A 15,000-nucleotide genomic window follows, 5' to 3' on the forward strand; every position below is an offset into this window, starting at 1 on the left:
CTTTGTCATACCAACACAGTGAAATGGCACTTCATCTGAACCCATCTGCACACATGGCACAAGTTCCTCCATCCCCACACACAGACACCGGGCCGCGTCCTCAATACTCAGACTCAGCCATGGGGCAGCATCCACACATCCAGCACCCTCTTTATCCACACATCCACACAGCACAGATCTCTCCACAGCATCCCTTAGATGAGCACACAGTCATGACAGGCAGCACTCATCTACAAACTGAGCATGCTCCAGTCAAAAGGGCCAAACTAACAGGTGAGGCTCTAAGATCTGTGTGCAAAAGCAGGATTCATGCTGAATATAAAGACCATTCCTTCAAAATAAATCAAAATCCTCATCATCTAATATTGTTATGCTGAAAATGTATTTTAGAAACACTGACTTATTAGTTATGAATTATGAATGGTTTGTTTGTTTGTTTGTTTGTTTGTTTGTGTACTGCCAAACAGATGACCATGTCCTGACCAGAGTACTGATGACCCATAAAGCCAGCATGAAGAGGAGGTTTGAGAGCATATGTGAAGGCATCATAAGGTCAGGGACTCAAACACTCCTGAACAAGATCTACACAGAGCTCTACATCACAGAGGGAGAGAGTGAAGGGGTGAATAATGAGCATGAGGTTTGGCAGGTAGAGTCAGCATCCAGGCCACAAACGACAGAAGACACATCAATCAACTGCAATGACATCTTCAAGCCCTTACCTGGACAAAAAAGACACATCAAAAATGTGATGACCAAGGGGATTGCTGGCATTGGAAAAACCGTCTCAGTGCAGAAGTTCATCCTTGACTGGGCAGAGGAGAAAGCTAACCAGGATGTAGATTTCATGTTTGTGTTTCCGTTCCGTGAGCTGAATTTGGTTAAGCATGATCAGTACAGTCTTCACAGGCTCCTGCTTGAATTCCACCCTGAGCTTAGAGAGCTACAAGATGGTGAATACAAAGACTGCCGCATTGTGTTCATTTTTGATGGTCTGGATGAGAGTCGACTTCCACTGAATTTCCAAGAGAACCAGACATTGTCTGATGTAACACAAACATCATCAGTGGATGTGCTGATGACGAGCCTCATTCAGGGAACTCTTCTTCCCTCTGCTCTCCTCTGGATAACCTCCCGACCAGCAGCATCAAGTCAGATCCCTTCCCAGTGCATCAGTCTGGTGACAGAAGTACGAGGGTTCAATGACCCACAGAAGGAAGAGTATTTCAGGAGGAGGATCAGTGACCAGAATCAAGCCAACAGAATCATCTCACACATCACGGCAACCAGGAGTCTCCACATCATGTGCCACATGCCAGTGTTCTGTTGGATCACAGCCACTGTCCTTCAGCAGATACTGGAACAGGATGATAGGAAGGAAGCCCCCAAAACACTGACTGAAATGTTCATACACTTCCTGCTCATCCAGACCACCAGGAAGAACCAAAAGTATCAAGAGGAAAGTGAGACAGATAGACAGTGGCTCCTGGAATCACACAAGGGTGTCATATTGAAACTGGCAGAGCTGGCTTTCAAGCATCTGGAAAATGGCAATCTCATGTTCTATGAGGAAGACCTGAAAAAGTGTGGTATTGATGTCAGTCAAGCTTCAGTGTATTCTGGCATGTGCACAGAGATCTTTAGGGAGGAATGTGTGTTTCACCACAAGAAGGTCTACTGCTTTGTCCATCTGAGCATCCAGGAGTTTCTTGCTGCACTTCATTTGTTTGCCTCCTTTTTGAGTAAGAACATTAAGGTCTTGGAACCATTTCTTAAGAGAAAGTCCATGACTTTGCCAGATTGGCCTCTAGATGAGCTGCTGAAGAATGCAGTGAACAAAGCTTTGGAGAGCAAGAATGGACACCTTGATTTGTTTGTCCGCTTCCTTCATGGCATTTCTCTGGTGTCAAATCAGAGACTTCTGCTTGGCCTCCTGACAGACACACACAGCAGACCAGAGAGTGTGAAGAAAACAATCAAGAACCTGAAGATAATGCAGAGACCAAATATCTCCCCCGAGAGGTGCATCAATCTGTTCCACTGCCTGGTGGAAATGCATGACTCTTCTGTTCATGATGAAATCCAGGCTTTCCTGAAGGCAGAGAAAGGTGCCGTGAAACAGCTCACACTGGCTCACTGCTCAGCCTTGGCTCATGTGCTTCTGATGTCTGATGAGGTGCTGGATGAGTTTGACCTGAACAAATACAAAACCTCTCCAGAAGGTCGCAGGAGACTGGTTCCAGCCGTGAGATGCTGCAGAAAGGCTCTGTGAGTTACATTTGTGGAAGTCTTGTTCTGTTGTCAGAATGATTTACATTTTAGATGACACTTTTATAAGGAGATGTTGCTATCCACCTCTTTCCTTAACCCGGAAATATGTATCGTTGCGATGGTTACGATACTGTTTTCAACTTCCGTTCATTCTGTTAACATGTGCGTTCTCCATAGCAAACTAGGTTATGCCTCAACTTAGATTTCGTTCGAAATGTTGACAATTCTGCCCTCAGCATGTATATACTGCATCACATATAACCGATATAAAATAGAAAAGTTGACTTTTATATGCGTTATGATATGTTAAGCACCGTAAACCGTCACGTTAAAACAGATACAATGCAGCTTCGCCGGAAATAGAAAACCGTCTCGGTGTCATGGCGACCCCCCATTGTTGGCTGCGGAATATCGTGGATAGGTAGCATGGTTTAAAGGTGCACAGTGAGATGTTTAAAGAAACAGCGCTTGTTTTACATTCACATCTTTGAGAACAGTCTTCTACAGTTCACATTGTTTGCTACAACATTTGCATCAGACAAGAGAAATGTGCAAATGAGAAAAAAAACACTACACAGTGTTGTTTTAACTGTATTAGGACTTGACATATTGCCTTTCTCTTGTAGACTTGCTGGCAGTAAACTCACAGAGAAGTCCTGTGAGATTGTGGCCTCAGCTCTGCAGTCTGCAAACTCACCCTTAAAAGAGCTGGACCTGAGTCAGAATGACCTGCAGGAGTCAGGAGAAAAACTGGTCTCTGCTCTTCTGAGTCCAAACTGCAAACTGGAGACTCTGAGGTCAGTAATATTGTAGAGCTGTGAGCTGTGAGCAATACTCATCCAGACTTAGAAAATACTGGCAAGATAACCTATACTGTAGAGCTGACTGACTGATTTATTGATTGTTTGTTTGATACATTGATCATGTATGTTTTTCTTTTACTAGTGCTATGAGATGAATATTCTTTACTTTATTCTACTTTAGCTATAGACTATTCACAGACTGTGTTAAGCAGACAGTACCATCATCTGTGTTTTGCTCTTGAATACAGTATCCTCTTTGATTCTTACCGTTTGTGATTCTCTGTGAAATGGTCTATGTGTTTACAGACTTGTTGGCTGTAAACTGAGAGGGGGATTTTTGGCTTTGGCTCACAAGGGAGCAAACTTCCACCTAAGAGAGCTGGACATCAGTGACAGTGAGCTTCAGGACTGTGGAGGAGAACTGCTCCATCAACCACTGAATCAAGACTGTAAAGTCAGGTCTGTATTTTTAGCACAGTACTGAGGCTGTTGCTTTCTGTTTGATCTAAAAGTGGTTCACACCATTATAACTGGAACTTATAGTGTAACTGCACCCCATAACTCCATTCACATTTCTGAAAAAGGCTTTAAAAATGGGTGGGATGTTCTGAAATTCTGTCAATCTGGGAATACATGTAAGTGCTGCAGACATGGCTTATCACAAGTAATCAGGGCAGGTGTTTCATTCTTAATTTGTAACGACCCGGTGTAGAGTCGCCAGAGAAGCGCAGGACTACGTCAGCATTTTGGACCAAAATGCCATGGCATGTTTCAACCTGTAGAAGGCGCGGAGAGCTATATCTCCAATACAAAATCATACAAAATGTTACTTTCTCGGGAAACACAATTTTTGTCAATATTAACCCTGGTAATAGTGTAGTTCACCACTTATGAGTAATTTCAATCATTCAACAGCTCAAAAAACATATTTTAGGGTGCAGTTACACTTTAATACTAAGAAATTTAAGGGGTATATGACGTGTATGCCCCATGTATATGTATACCCTGTGTATACCCCATTATACTGTATAATGTGTGTTTATATAGTGTTTTCCTCTTCCATTGTAGACTTACCAGGTGTAAACTCAAACACAGCTCATGTGAGGTTGTTGCCACAGTTCTGCAGTCATATCATTCTCAACTGAGTGAGTTAGAAATGATTGGCTGTGATCTGCAAACGTCAGAAGAGAAGCAGCTCTCTGGTCTTAGAAACCCAAACTGCCGACTGGAGAAACTGAGGTCAGTAATACTCTGAAATAGGGCTGTCACAATATCATAATTTCAGAATACAATCATGATAAAATGTCATCACACATTGCATACTGTAAAAGGGCATGGCATGGTTGCACACACTACCAGTTCCATGGACAAACGCTTACATTACCTCCTGTAAGAGTATAGCAGCTTAATTAGCGAAAGCACGTGCAGGGATGCCTTTGTTGCCTCTTTCTTTGACATCTCAGAAATATCACTTTGCAGAGGTAGGTTTTGAAGCATGGTTACTTTTTACAAGCACACTTTTAACATGATCTTCAAATTCATTGCGATGGGCATCATGCGAATGAGTGATGGAAACTTTGGAAGTAGTTTGCAACACACCGTGTGACAAAATGAAAGTTCACATTAAGCCTACAACTTTGCATAACATTTCCAGTAGGCCAGGTAGCACTCTAGCAAGTTCATATAAACTTGGCTGTTTCAAAGCCTTTTTCTTGTGGGCTAGTTAGTTCGGTATAATTGTTTAGACTAATACTATTAGACACAATCTCCTGATGTTGCGTTTTGTTGCGCAGCCCAAAGAGTTCCCACACTGGAAAGTGCATTTTCTCTCTGTGGAGCGAAGCAGGTAGAGGCTATCTCTCTATAGTTCTGACAGATAAAGGTTATTCTATCCGCTGCATTCTCCATCATGTCTACAAGTCACAAAGTCTAAAGTTTGCCATTGCTGTGACATCAGGTCTGTGTGTGTGACTTTGAAGGCTGCAATGGAGGAGGAGAGAGAAATCACAAGAGATAAACAAGCGCTAACAAGCCTGTTCATTTGAAAATGCAGTTGTTGTGAAATAGGCAGCCTTTATACAATATTATTGTGGGTACATTATTTCTACGATATTCATATTTCATGATTACAAAATTGGTATATCCCGACACCCCTACACTGACCCCTAGTATGACAGGCAGAGTTCACAGAGGTCTTATTTAAAGTTTTGTCATTCCAGTCATATCTGTAGAACACCTATAGTTGAGTGAAATTTTGAATCTCTGCAAAACTGTGAAACTGTTATTGGTGTTAAGAAAAGATAATGTTTCACAAATTAATGTTTTGATTTTATCTCCCTCAACAATGGAATTCTCTTCTCTGATTGGCTGATGGGGTGGCCATTAACTTCGTATAACCTGCTACCTTTGAAGTAGTTCCCATATCACACTTGAATATTAATTTGCCAAACTCGTTGCAAAATTTAAATGAACTGTCACGTTGCATCCAAGCTGAAATACAGACGTGCAGAACCATAGTAACATTGTAGCATATGACGGAGGTGGATTGTAGCTAGTTGGATGCCATGTAGGCTATAAAAGTAGCGATCTTTCAAAGTTAAAGTTAATCAGAAACCTGAGATATATATGCCCGCTTGACAACAGGAGAGATAGAACTAACGACTGGCTTTTGGCCGTAGCAACCAGCCATTTAGAACTCCGTGCTTCGCATGTCGCCGGAGTTCTAGACCTCCACCTAGCCATTATTTCCATCGAACCGGTCACCTCGTCGGCCGTTATCCCTTACTTGTGTCAATGGTGATGTGAGAGAATTAGTTCCAGACCAGTTGACTCCCTGCTGATGTGTCTCATTTAAATGACTGTAACTGTAGATGTGTTAACCATTCAATATCAACATCAGTGTTTTACTCCAGCATTGGTATGTCCTTTTATTTCACTATGTCTGTATCTTCTGTTACGTGGTTTGTGTTTTTACAGACTTGTTGGCTGTAAACTGAGAGGAAGATTTTTGGCTGTGACTCTTCAGTGGGCAAACTCCCACCTAAGAGAGCTGGACATCAGTGACAGTGAGCTTCAGGACTGTGGAGGAGAAATGCTCCATCAACCACTGAATCAAGACTGTAAAGTGAGGTCTGTATTTTACACAGAGCACACTGACTGATGCAAAGCTGTCCATCTTTTTTATTGTCATTTCATATTTGGAAATGTAAGTATAGAGGACTGGTTGCTTATACTGTTTTTTTTTTTGTTGTTGCTTCACTGTAGACTGATCAGCTGTAGGCTCAAACACAGCTCATCTGAGGTTGTGGTCTCAGTTCTGCAGTCGTATATTTCTCAGCTGAGTGAGTTGGACATGAGTGGTTGTGATCTGCAAACATCAGAAGAGAAGCTGCTCTCTGGTCTTAGAAACTCAAACTGCCACCTGGAGAAACTGAGGTCAGTGATATTCTGAGTTCACACTCACAGAGGTCTTATCTACACATTGAAATTCACATTGAGGTTCAAGTTTAAGTGCATTTGTTATTGCAGCCATATCTAAAACATCTACAGTGAAGTGGAAATGTTTCTCATGACCAGCGTGCATATACAATGAACTGAAAGATAAAGTAAAACAAAAATCGGTGTTAAATCGGTTCCTATGTATAGAAACTTGTGTGCTAGTTACAATGAGTTCGTATGGCCTGTGGGTAGAAGCTTTGGCAGCATCAGACTGTTTTTCTGAAGCAATATCTCCTTCCAGACGGCAGGTGAACAAATAGTCCATGTGCCGCGAGAGAGGAGTCTCTTATAATGCAGAATGCTTTCTTCCTGCACCTGCACCCACTCCACACTGTGGACATACAGTAGAGTAGAGGACTGCCACTGCTCTGGGATGCTAGACTCAGAACATGAGTTTTAGAAGCTCTGGGCTTTAAATGTCCATGTTGATGTGAATGAACTGGTCCCAGACCTGTCTATTATATAATAGCATGATACTCCCTGCTGATGAGACACTAACAACATCATTTTTCACCCCTCATGTTTCCTCTCTGATTCCACTATTTGTGATTCTGTTACATGGTTTATGTTCTTACAGACTTGTTGGCTGTAAACTGAGAGGAAGGTTTTTGGCCTTGATTCTTCAGAAGGCAAACTCCCACCTAAGAGAGCTGGACATCAGTGACAGTGAGCTTCAGGACTGTGGAGGAGAACTGCTCCATCAACCACTGAATCAAGTCTGTAAAGTCAGGTCTGTATTTTGCACAGTGCACATCTTGTTTTCTGTCCTTTCATGTTTGGAATGTAAGGAGTATAGAAGACCTGTTGCTTCAAGTGTTTTCCTCTCTCACCACAGACTCATCAGCCGTGAACTCAAAGACCGCTCCCGTGAGGTTGTGGTCTCAGTTCTTTCATATATTTCTCAACTGAGTGAGTTGGACATGAGTGGTTGTGATCTGCAGACATCAACAGAGAAGCTGCTCTCTGGTCTTAGAAACTCAAACTGCCACCTGGAGAAACTGAGGTCAGTAAAACTCTGGAAGAGTTCACAGAGGCCTACACATTCAAACTTTCAAAGAATTTTGACATTCAGACTTAGAAGCATAGAAGCATTTTGAGAAACATTGGCTCTGATTGTTGTGCCTGGTTTGAGAGGAAGTTGACCCCAGATCAGTTCAGCGCTCCCTGCTGGTGTGTCCTAGCCTGGCATAGCCCTCCGTAAGCTTCTGCTCAATTTTCATTTCCCTTCACCATTACGATGTTAGTACGAGGGTTTGGTATGACCAGGCTAGATGTGTCCATGCACATATAGAGCTCTACATCCACACAGGGAGCTGGACACTGAGGTTGGGATGATTAGTGGGAGTCCATTTGCAGGGAAGCTGTACAAGACCTAAGCTGTATTATCTCATTTTGCACACTGTTTTTCTCAAAGTGATATTACTACTTTAATATGAATCATAAACCTAAACAGTGACCCAGCACATTGCAACAAGACTCATTTAGAGATGAAGCAGTCAGGCTACAAAGTCTGCAATTGCTGCAGGAAGAGGATTCTGTGATGAAAACTAATTTCAATCACAACCCCATTCTTACAAGTATAAACTATTATTTTACTCAATGTCCTCTATTCCTTTCCCTGTTTATTTGTATTATAATGTGTAAATGTCTGTTTAAAAATATAATAAGATTTTAGCTAAAAAACGTTGATAATAATGGTAAGAATATGAATGTATGCATGCCACCATTCTGTTTTCTGATGTCTGTCTCTTGCCCTCTCACTCTATGCAGACTTGCTGGTTGTGAGCTAACAGAGGAATCCTGTAAGGCTGTAGCCTCTGCTTTGCAGTCCTCCATCTCCCTAAAGGAACTGGACCTGAGTCACAATGACCTGGAGGAGTCAGGAGTTCAGCTTCTCTCTACAGGACTCAGTAGCCCTCACTGTAAACTGCAGACTTTAAGGTTTGTATGTGTTCACACATATTGGGCCAATCCCAAAGACCGGACTCAAAGACTCAAAGACTTTGGTGTGTGTTCTTGCGGAATTCTTAAGTGTTTAGGGCTGTCCTAATGTGGAATTTTAAAGGGCGTGAGGGTTTGAGTACACACTTACCGCTGCATCGGTGCAGACTTCACCCACAGTTCAAAGTGATGTGACGTTTATCGCAGAGACCATAGGAAAATCTGTAAATTACGAAGGTAAACAACAGCATGACGCACGTGCATGGTGCAAGTGTCAGCTACGTCTTTGTTATTACACATCGCTAATGTAAATGTGATCTGGTATAGTGCTGTCCCAATCCTATTTATACCTATCTGAGCCCATGTGGCCTCACACACTCACTCACTTAGCACCTGAGATCAATTAAGTCTGTGAGTCTTTAGTCCTTAGTCAGAGAATGCCTATTAAGGAGAGATCCGCCACTCTCAAAATACTTCCAGATGGTACTGCAACAAGAGGGCGATCACGAGTAAGTGGAGAATGGATGGAGGTGAATGGAGTTGTACTCCTAAAATCCACTTTTCTCTGGATATATTTTTTTGTGTAGAAATTGGAATACTGCATGCAAAAAGGGGATCAAAGAAAATACACACGGCTAAGTCACTTAATTGTTCTAAAAAGGCTTTCAGACAAGTCAATGATGTCATTCATTGGCTGGATGCTAGTGTGTTATGGGCAACAACGACCAATCCTGTAAGAAACCAAAGGGTCATAAGTAATTGTTCATTCAACTTTCGACCTATAATCCATATTGAGCTTGCTGAAACTAAAATCCAATTTTCAATTTTTCAATGAGAATTAGGTGAAACAGACCAATTTAGCTGTCTAGCCCCATAGACCCCCATTGTTTTTGCACTTACTCGTGATTGCCCCCTAACGGAACTGCAACAGATTGCAGGTAAAATGCTGTTACAATGGAGTTGATAGGGAGTGAACCGCTTATCCCTAAATGGGCTCTGCCTTAGTCCTCAGGGCTCACTTTAGGATTCATCCATTGTGGCACTGTTGACTGCCTGTCTGTAAATCTTTGGAATAAACCATCAGCTGCAGTATGTGTTAAAACAGACTGAGTCAGTGCCAGCTTTTGAAAACAAGCTGTGAAATGATGGCGTCAGTGCTGCAAGGGACACCTTCCCAGCTCTGACCTGCAGGATGCAGTTTTAGATAAAGTACATTGTCATGTCGATATTAACAGAATAACAACTACATTCCAACTAAATGCTTACAAGCAGAAACTTATACTGTATAATCGAACAGCTAAGGGGCGTTGTTAACGGTGCGGCCAGACTTGTACGACATATGTGTCGGAAGGTGTCGCACGTCTTCCCCTCGTTCGTCGTGAGTGGGCGTTTCGTTTGAATTGTCAGTTAGCAGTTCATAAGCAGTTCGTTTAAACTTGTCTCAAGTGTTTCTCACAAATGGACCACCATTTTAGGCATGTATTTAACAGCATACGAAAATATTAATAGCCTACATAAACTATGCAAGCCATTTTGAAATCTTGTTTTATTTAAACTACTCAATGCAATCTCAAATCCTCACCAGAAACACCAACAGTCAATGTATTTCTCCAAATCCAAGTTTCGTTTATTTTATGGACAACTAGCTGGTCGTGGAAGAGTTTGTTTAAACATGAATTTGACTTGTATACGGAACCAAGGTTCACGGGCACTGTTGTACTACAACGACGAACCTACTACCTCATGCTTTCATTGGACAGACGGCTCGCGTTCAACGGACTCATTTGCATAGAGCTGGGGATCGGCCAGCTTTTCTGTCGCGCGACAGGATTTCAAATGCAGCGCTGCCTTCCCGGAATGCTTTGCGGGTCCGTTAAAGTCGCTTGACGTCACCCATAGGGAAATAGCGGGTTCCGACACGACAGAGTGAAGTGTCGGACAAATGTGTTCGCACCGTAAAGCCCCCTTAGCTGTTCGATTATACAGTATAACCCACGGACTCGAGTGACTTATTGCTTTTCTAAAACGGTTACTACGTCGATCTAGCAAGATTTCATGAAACGAAGGCACAGCAACGACAATGTAACGATGTATTCATAGATAATCTTTCTTCCGCCAAGAAATATATTCCCTACATATGAATGGTTGCCATGCAACAACAAGACGCAGCCACTCTTACTTTTGTGCTAGTTTTGTGGTAGCGCATTACTATAGAACGAAATGCGGTCAAGGTGTTAGTTTATCGTGATATTTACAACCGCATCGAACGCGATTCAGCCAATCACAATCAAGGACCGGAACTATCCATTTTAGAATATTATTTTAATCAGTGTCCTCTATTCTTTCTATATTAATAATGTTTATAATAATGATAAGAATATGAATGTATTCATGCCACCATTCTGTTTTCTGATGTCTGTCTCTTGCTCTCTCACTCTATGCAGACTTGCTGGTTGTGAGTTAACAGAGGAATCCTGTAAGGCTGTAGCCTCTGCTTTGCAGTCCTCCATCTTCCTAAAGGAACTGGACCTGAGTCACAATGACCTGAAGGATTCTGGAGTTCAGCTTCTCTCTACAGGACTCAGTAGCCCTCACTGTAAACTGCAGACTTTAAGGTTTGTACGTGCACACATATTGGCCCATTCCCAAAGTTGATTGTACAGTATCCGAGCCCATATGGCCTCATAGCCTGACGACGTCATACTCAATTCTTGTCAGAATATGAGTCTGAATCTGCTCCATTCAGCTGCGATTATGGGGCGTGATTCAACTGATACAGGCCGGGAGGGATAGCTCTGCACTCATTGGCTGTCAGTATCTGCGAAATCTAAGACAACGAAATATGTAGCAGAGTAGGCCATATGGAAAACATCCTCCCTCGTTTTTGAAAACAATTCCTTCAAACTGCATGCAATGAACAGCTGGGGAAGTGTGTCGTTAACCCAACGAGCAAACAGACATTTTTAAAGAGACCCTATGCAACTTTTTCATAGTCATAAAATCGCTTAGAAATCGTTGTTTTGCTTGACTGACCAGTTTTTTCGAAAACAGTCACATTTCCTCCCGCCCCTAGTGTCCCTATCCGCTAATTACAACCTTGCAACTTTCTGATAAACGATCGTCTGCTGTTTACATCTGGAAGTCAGAGACGTGAAAGGAACAAGAAGAACCACGCTTGCAATTTATATTATATATAGCCTATGTATGTCTAAATATACACGCTAAAGCTGTCGGGGAAGCTCTGCAGAGAAATATGCAAGCATAAAACGAGCGAAAACGAAAAACGAAACCGAAACCAGAGATGAAATCGCCAATCCTGCATTATTCCTCTTTAAACAAATGGGAACAACATCACCCAAACAAACATGCTGTTTCAACTTGGTGAAAGTGAAACTGAAGTTTTCCCACATATCCACGTTGGTCTAAGTGTTCAGAAATAGTTGTGTGAATCCGTGATAAAACCTCCGTTTCAATAGCTAAGATAAACGAAAGGCCAAACTGCATGAACAAATTATGCATTCATAGCCATAGCGTTTCTGTTGCAATCAAAATCAACCTAAGCCAACACGGTCTCACACCCAACTCGTTGAACGAGGACGCATGCAGCCGTGAACCTCGCTGCTGTTCATCTGTCAATCATCACGTAAAGCCCGCCCTGACAATGTGATTGGTCCGAACAGCTCTGTATCTCGAATAGTAGCAGCTGAACGGAGCAGTGCCAGACCGAAGTTCCCCGCAGAAAAAGAATGTAGGCGGGGCTAAACTTCGGTCTGGCATCCAGGCTAATGGCCTCACACACTCACTCACTGAATCGCACCTGAGATCAACTAAGTCTGTGAGTCTTTAGTCCTTAGTCCTCAAAGCTCAATTTGGGATTCATCCATTGTGGCACCGTTGGCTGCCTGTCAGCTGCAGTATGTGTTAAAGAGACCCTATGCAACTTTTTCACAGTCATAAAATCGCTCAGAAATCGTTGACTGCTTGACTGACCAGTTTCATCGAAAACAGTAATATTTCCTCCCGCCCCCAGTGTCCCTATCTGCTTTTGCAACCTTGCAGTTTCTGCAGGAGACGATCGTTCTTGTTTACATCTGGAAGTCTGAGACGCGTAAGGAACAAGAAGAACCACGCTTGCAATTTATATATTTATATATAGCCTATATATGTATAAATATACACGCTAAAGCTGTCGGGGAAGCTCTGCAGAGAAATATGCAAGCATAAAACGAGCGAAAACGAAAAACGAAACCGAAACCAGAGATGAAATCACCAATCCTGCATAGTTCCTCTTTAAAACAAACGGAGTCAGTGCCAGCTTTTGAAAAAAAGCTGTGAAATAATGGCATCAGTGCTGCAAGGGACACCTTCCCAGACCTGCAGGATGCAGTTTTAGATCAAGTAAATTGTCATGTTGATATTAACAGAATACTACAGTAATAGATCCAGAGGTGATTACCAGGGTATTTAAAACTACATGGTTTAGCAAGGCAACAGGGCCAGATGACATGTCTGCTTTTCTTATTAAAACATTTGCAGAGGAACTCCCACCGGCCTGGCATCCACTCTTTCAGCTCTCTATAGATTCCCAGTGTGATGTGGCAGCTCATAGGCGCGTCCTAATGGCGGCCACTATGAGCTTTAATCTGCATTTTACCGTTTGAACTCACTCATGCTGATAACTTCACTCCTGTCCTCCATTACTACATGTACTCATTGTTCATTCCCCACGCTGTGTGTATTGTTAGTGTGTGTAGAAACAAAAGGGTGCACACATACTGAAAACTGTGCCAGACATTTCACTCACCTTTCATTCCTTCATTCCACATGAAACTGTTTATTGAAAATATCCATACTTGGCAACAACATCAGACAGTTAACATCTTACAAATATCTAGGGGTCCACTTTGATAAAGATCTTATCGTAACTGGCACACACACGTGGAAAATATTTGGACAAAAGTCCACTAGCATCTCCATTTCTTGTGGAGACTTTGGGGTTTGTGAGAGCATCATGTTCATTTGTTATAGAGCCACCGTAGAGTCCATCTTGCACTCTCCAAGACATATCTGAGCAGTCCACTCTACAGCAGGCTGACAGAATTCTATCTGACCCCTCCCATGTGCTGTACCAAGAATAGGAGCTCACGAACACAGGAAGGAGGTACAGGGTCCCTTTCTGTTTAGCACAATCACTACAAACATTCCCCTGTCCCCCTGTCAGTCAACATGATGAAAGGGCAACGTGGGCAGAACAGTAGGAAGGCCCAAAACCAATACTAAGTGCTGAGTAGGGGGCTGTATGGGGGCTGAACTGAGTGGAGATGTGCTGAGGCTGTGGTATATGGATGTGCTGTGTGTGACTGGAGAGTACAGAGAGAGAGAGTGAGTGTCTACTTTGGGACTGTGCTCAATGGGACTCTGTGGTAGAGAGTGCTATTTATGGGCTATTTATTGGGCTTTTAACATGATGGGAGTGTCATTTATGGCATGACAGATGGCTGTGAATGTGTACCCTTTATTTGCCTTAACCCCTAGGAACATGAATCACCCCTGCTGCCCACATGACACTACAAGACAACAACAAGTTGTTTACATGGCTGCAGAGTGTGTAATGTAGTGTTTCTCCAGTCCATGTCCCTGCTGTGTACATAATGTGAGTGCAACACGCATCTGTGTCTGTGTCCATCCTCATGAGATACAGTGACCTCATGGTGCTGAAGGATGGCCTGAAAATGTCTAGTGTTCAAAGACTGACCTTTTACTCTCCTTTGAAACAGGCTCAATCTGTGCCACCTCTCTAAAGCAAGCTGTGAAATGATGGCATCCGTGCTGCAAAGTGCACCTTCCCATCTGAGAGAACTGGACATGAGTGACAATGACCTGCAGGATGAAGGAGTGGAGCTGCTCTGTGCAGGACTAAGAGATCCACAATGCAAGCTGGAGACACTGAGGTCAGTAATCAGGAATGTTATGTAATATAGTATTTTACCCACCACATAGTAAGAAACACCAGTGTGCCTGTGTGTGATGTCAAATTGGACATCTGTGAATATTTTTAATGATTTGGACTTATAATGGCAAATGGCGACATTTAGGGAGTGTCAGTCAAAATTGACTGAATATGCAAATGGTTTGTACACCTTCGATGCATTTTCCTTCATTTATAATTAAGAAAGAGCATCTCTTGTTTCAGACTGTCTGGTTGTCTCATCACACATGAGGGCTGTTCTCTCTTGTCCTCTGCCCTCAAATCAAACCCCTCCTACCTGAAACAGCTGGATCTGAGCTACAATCACCCAGGAGACTCAGGTGTCAGAGAGCTCACAGACAGACTGAATGATCCCAGCTGTAAACTAGAGACGTTGAGGTGAGATGTGTTACATCTTAGATGTCTTTCTAGTGGAGCTGTTCATCCATTTGTGTCCTGTGTTGGAGAGCTTTCTGTGTGGAGACTGGATATTCTGTCACATTTCCAGATGATTCCCTT

General features: G+C 42.7%; 1 protein-coding gene across 1 annotated transcript in view; it reads left to right on the forward strand.

Moving 5' to 3' along the window:
* Positions 1 to 15,000, forward strand: part of LOC134078197 (NLR family CARD domain-containing protein 3-like) — a 38,550-nt gene that overhangs the window by 7,044 nt on the left and 16,506 nt on the right. The window contains exons 8-20 of the mRNA XM_062533942.1: positions 1 to 273; positions 468 to 2,268; positions 2,898 to 3,068; positions 3,381 to 3,533; positions 4,143 to 4,313; positions 6,051 to 6,203; positions 6,339 to 6,509; positions 7,150 to 7,302; positions 7,408 to 7,575; positions 8,343 to 8,513; positions 10,958 to 11,132; positions 14,382 to 14,464; positions 14,707 to 14,880. The exon at positions 1 to 273 is cut by the window's left edge and continues 302 nt beyond it. Of these exons, the coding sequence (XP_062389926.1) occupies positions 1 to 273; positions 468 to 2,268; positions 2,898 to 3,068; positions 3,381 to 3,533; positions 4,143 to 4,313; positions 6,051 to 6,203; positions 6,339 to 6,509; positions 7,150 to 7,302; positions 7,408 to 7,575; positions 8,343 to 8,513; positions 10,958 to 11,132; positions 14,382 to 14,464; positions 14,707 to 14,880 (3,817 nt within the window). The remainder of the gene's footprint in view (positions 274 to 467; positions 2,269 to 2,897; positions 3,069 to 3,380; positions 3,534 to 4,142; positions 4,314 to 6,050; positions 6,204 to 6,338; positions 6,510 to 7,149; positions 7,303 to 7,407; positions 7,576 to 8,342; positions 8,514 to 10,957; positions 11,133 to 14,381; positions 14,465 to 14,706; positions 14,881 to 15,000) is intronic.

Source organism: Sardina pilchardus, chromosome 1 (genome assembly GCF_963854185.1).
Source record: "Sardina pilchardus chromosome 1, fSarPil1.1, whole genome shotgun sequence".
NCBI lineage: Eukaryota > Metazoa > Chordata > Actinopteri > Clupeiformes > Clupeidae > Sardina > Sardina pilchardus.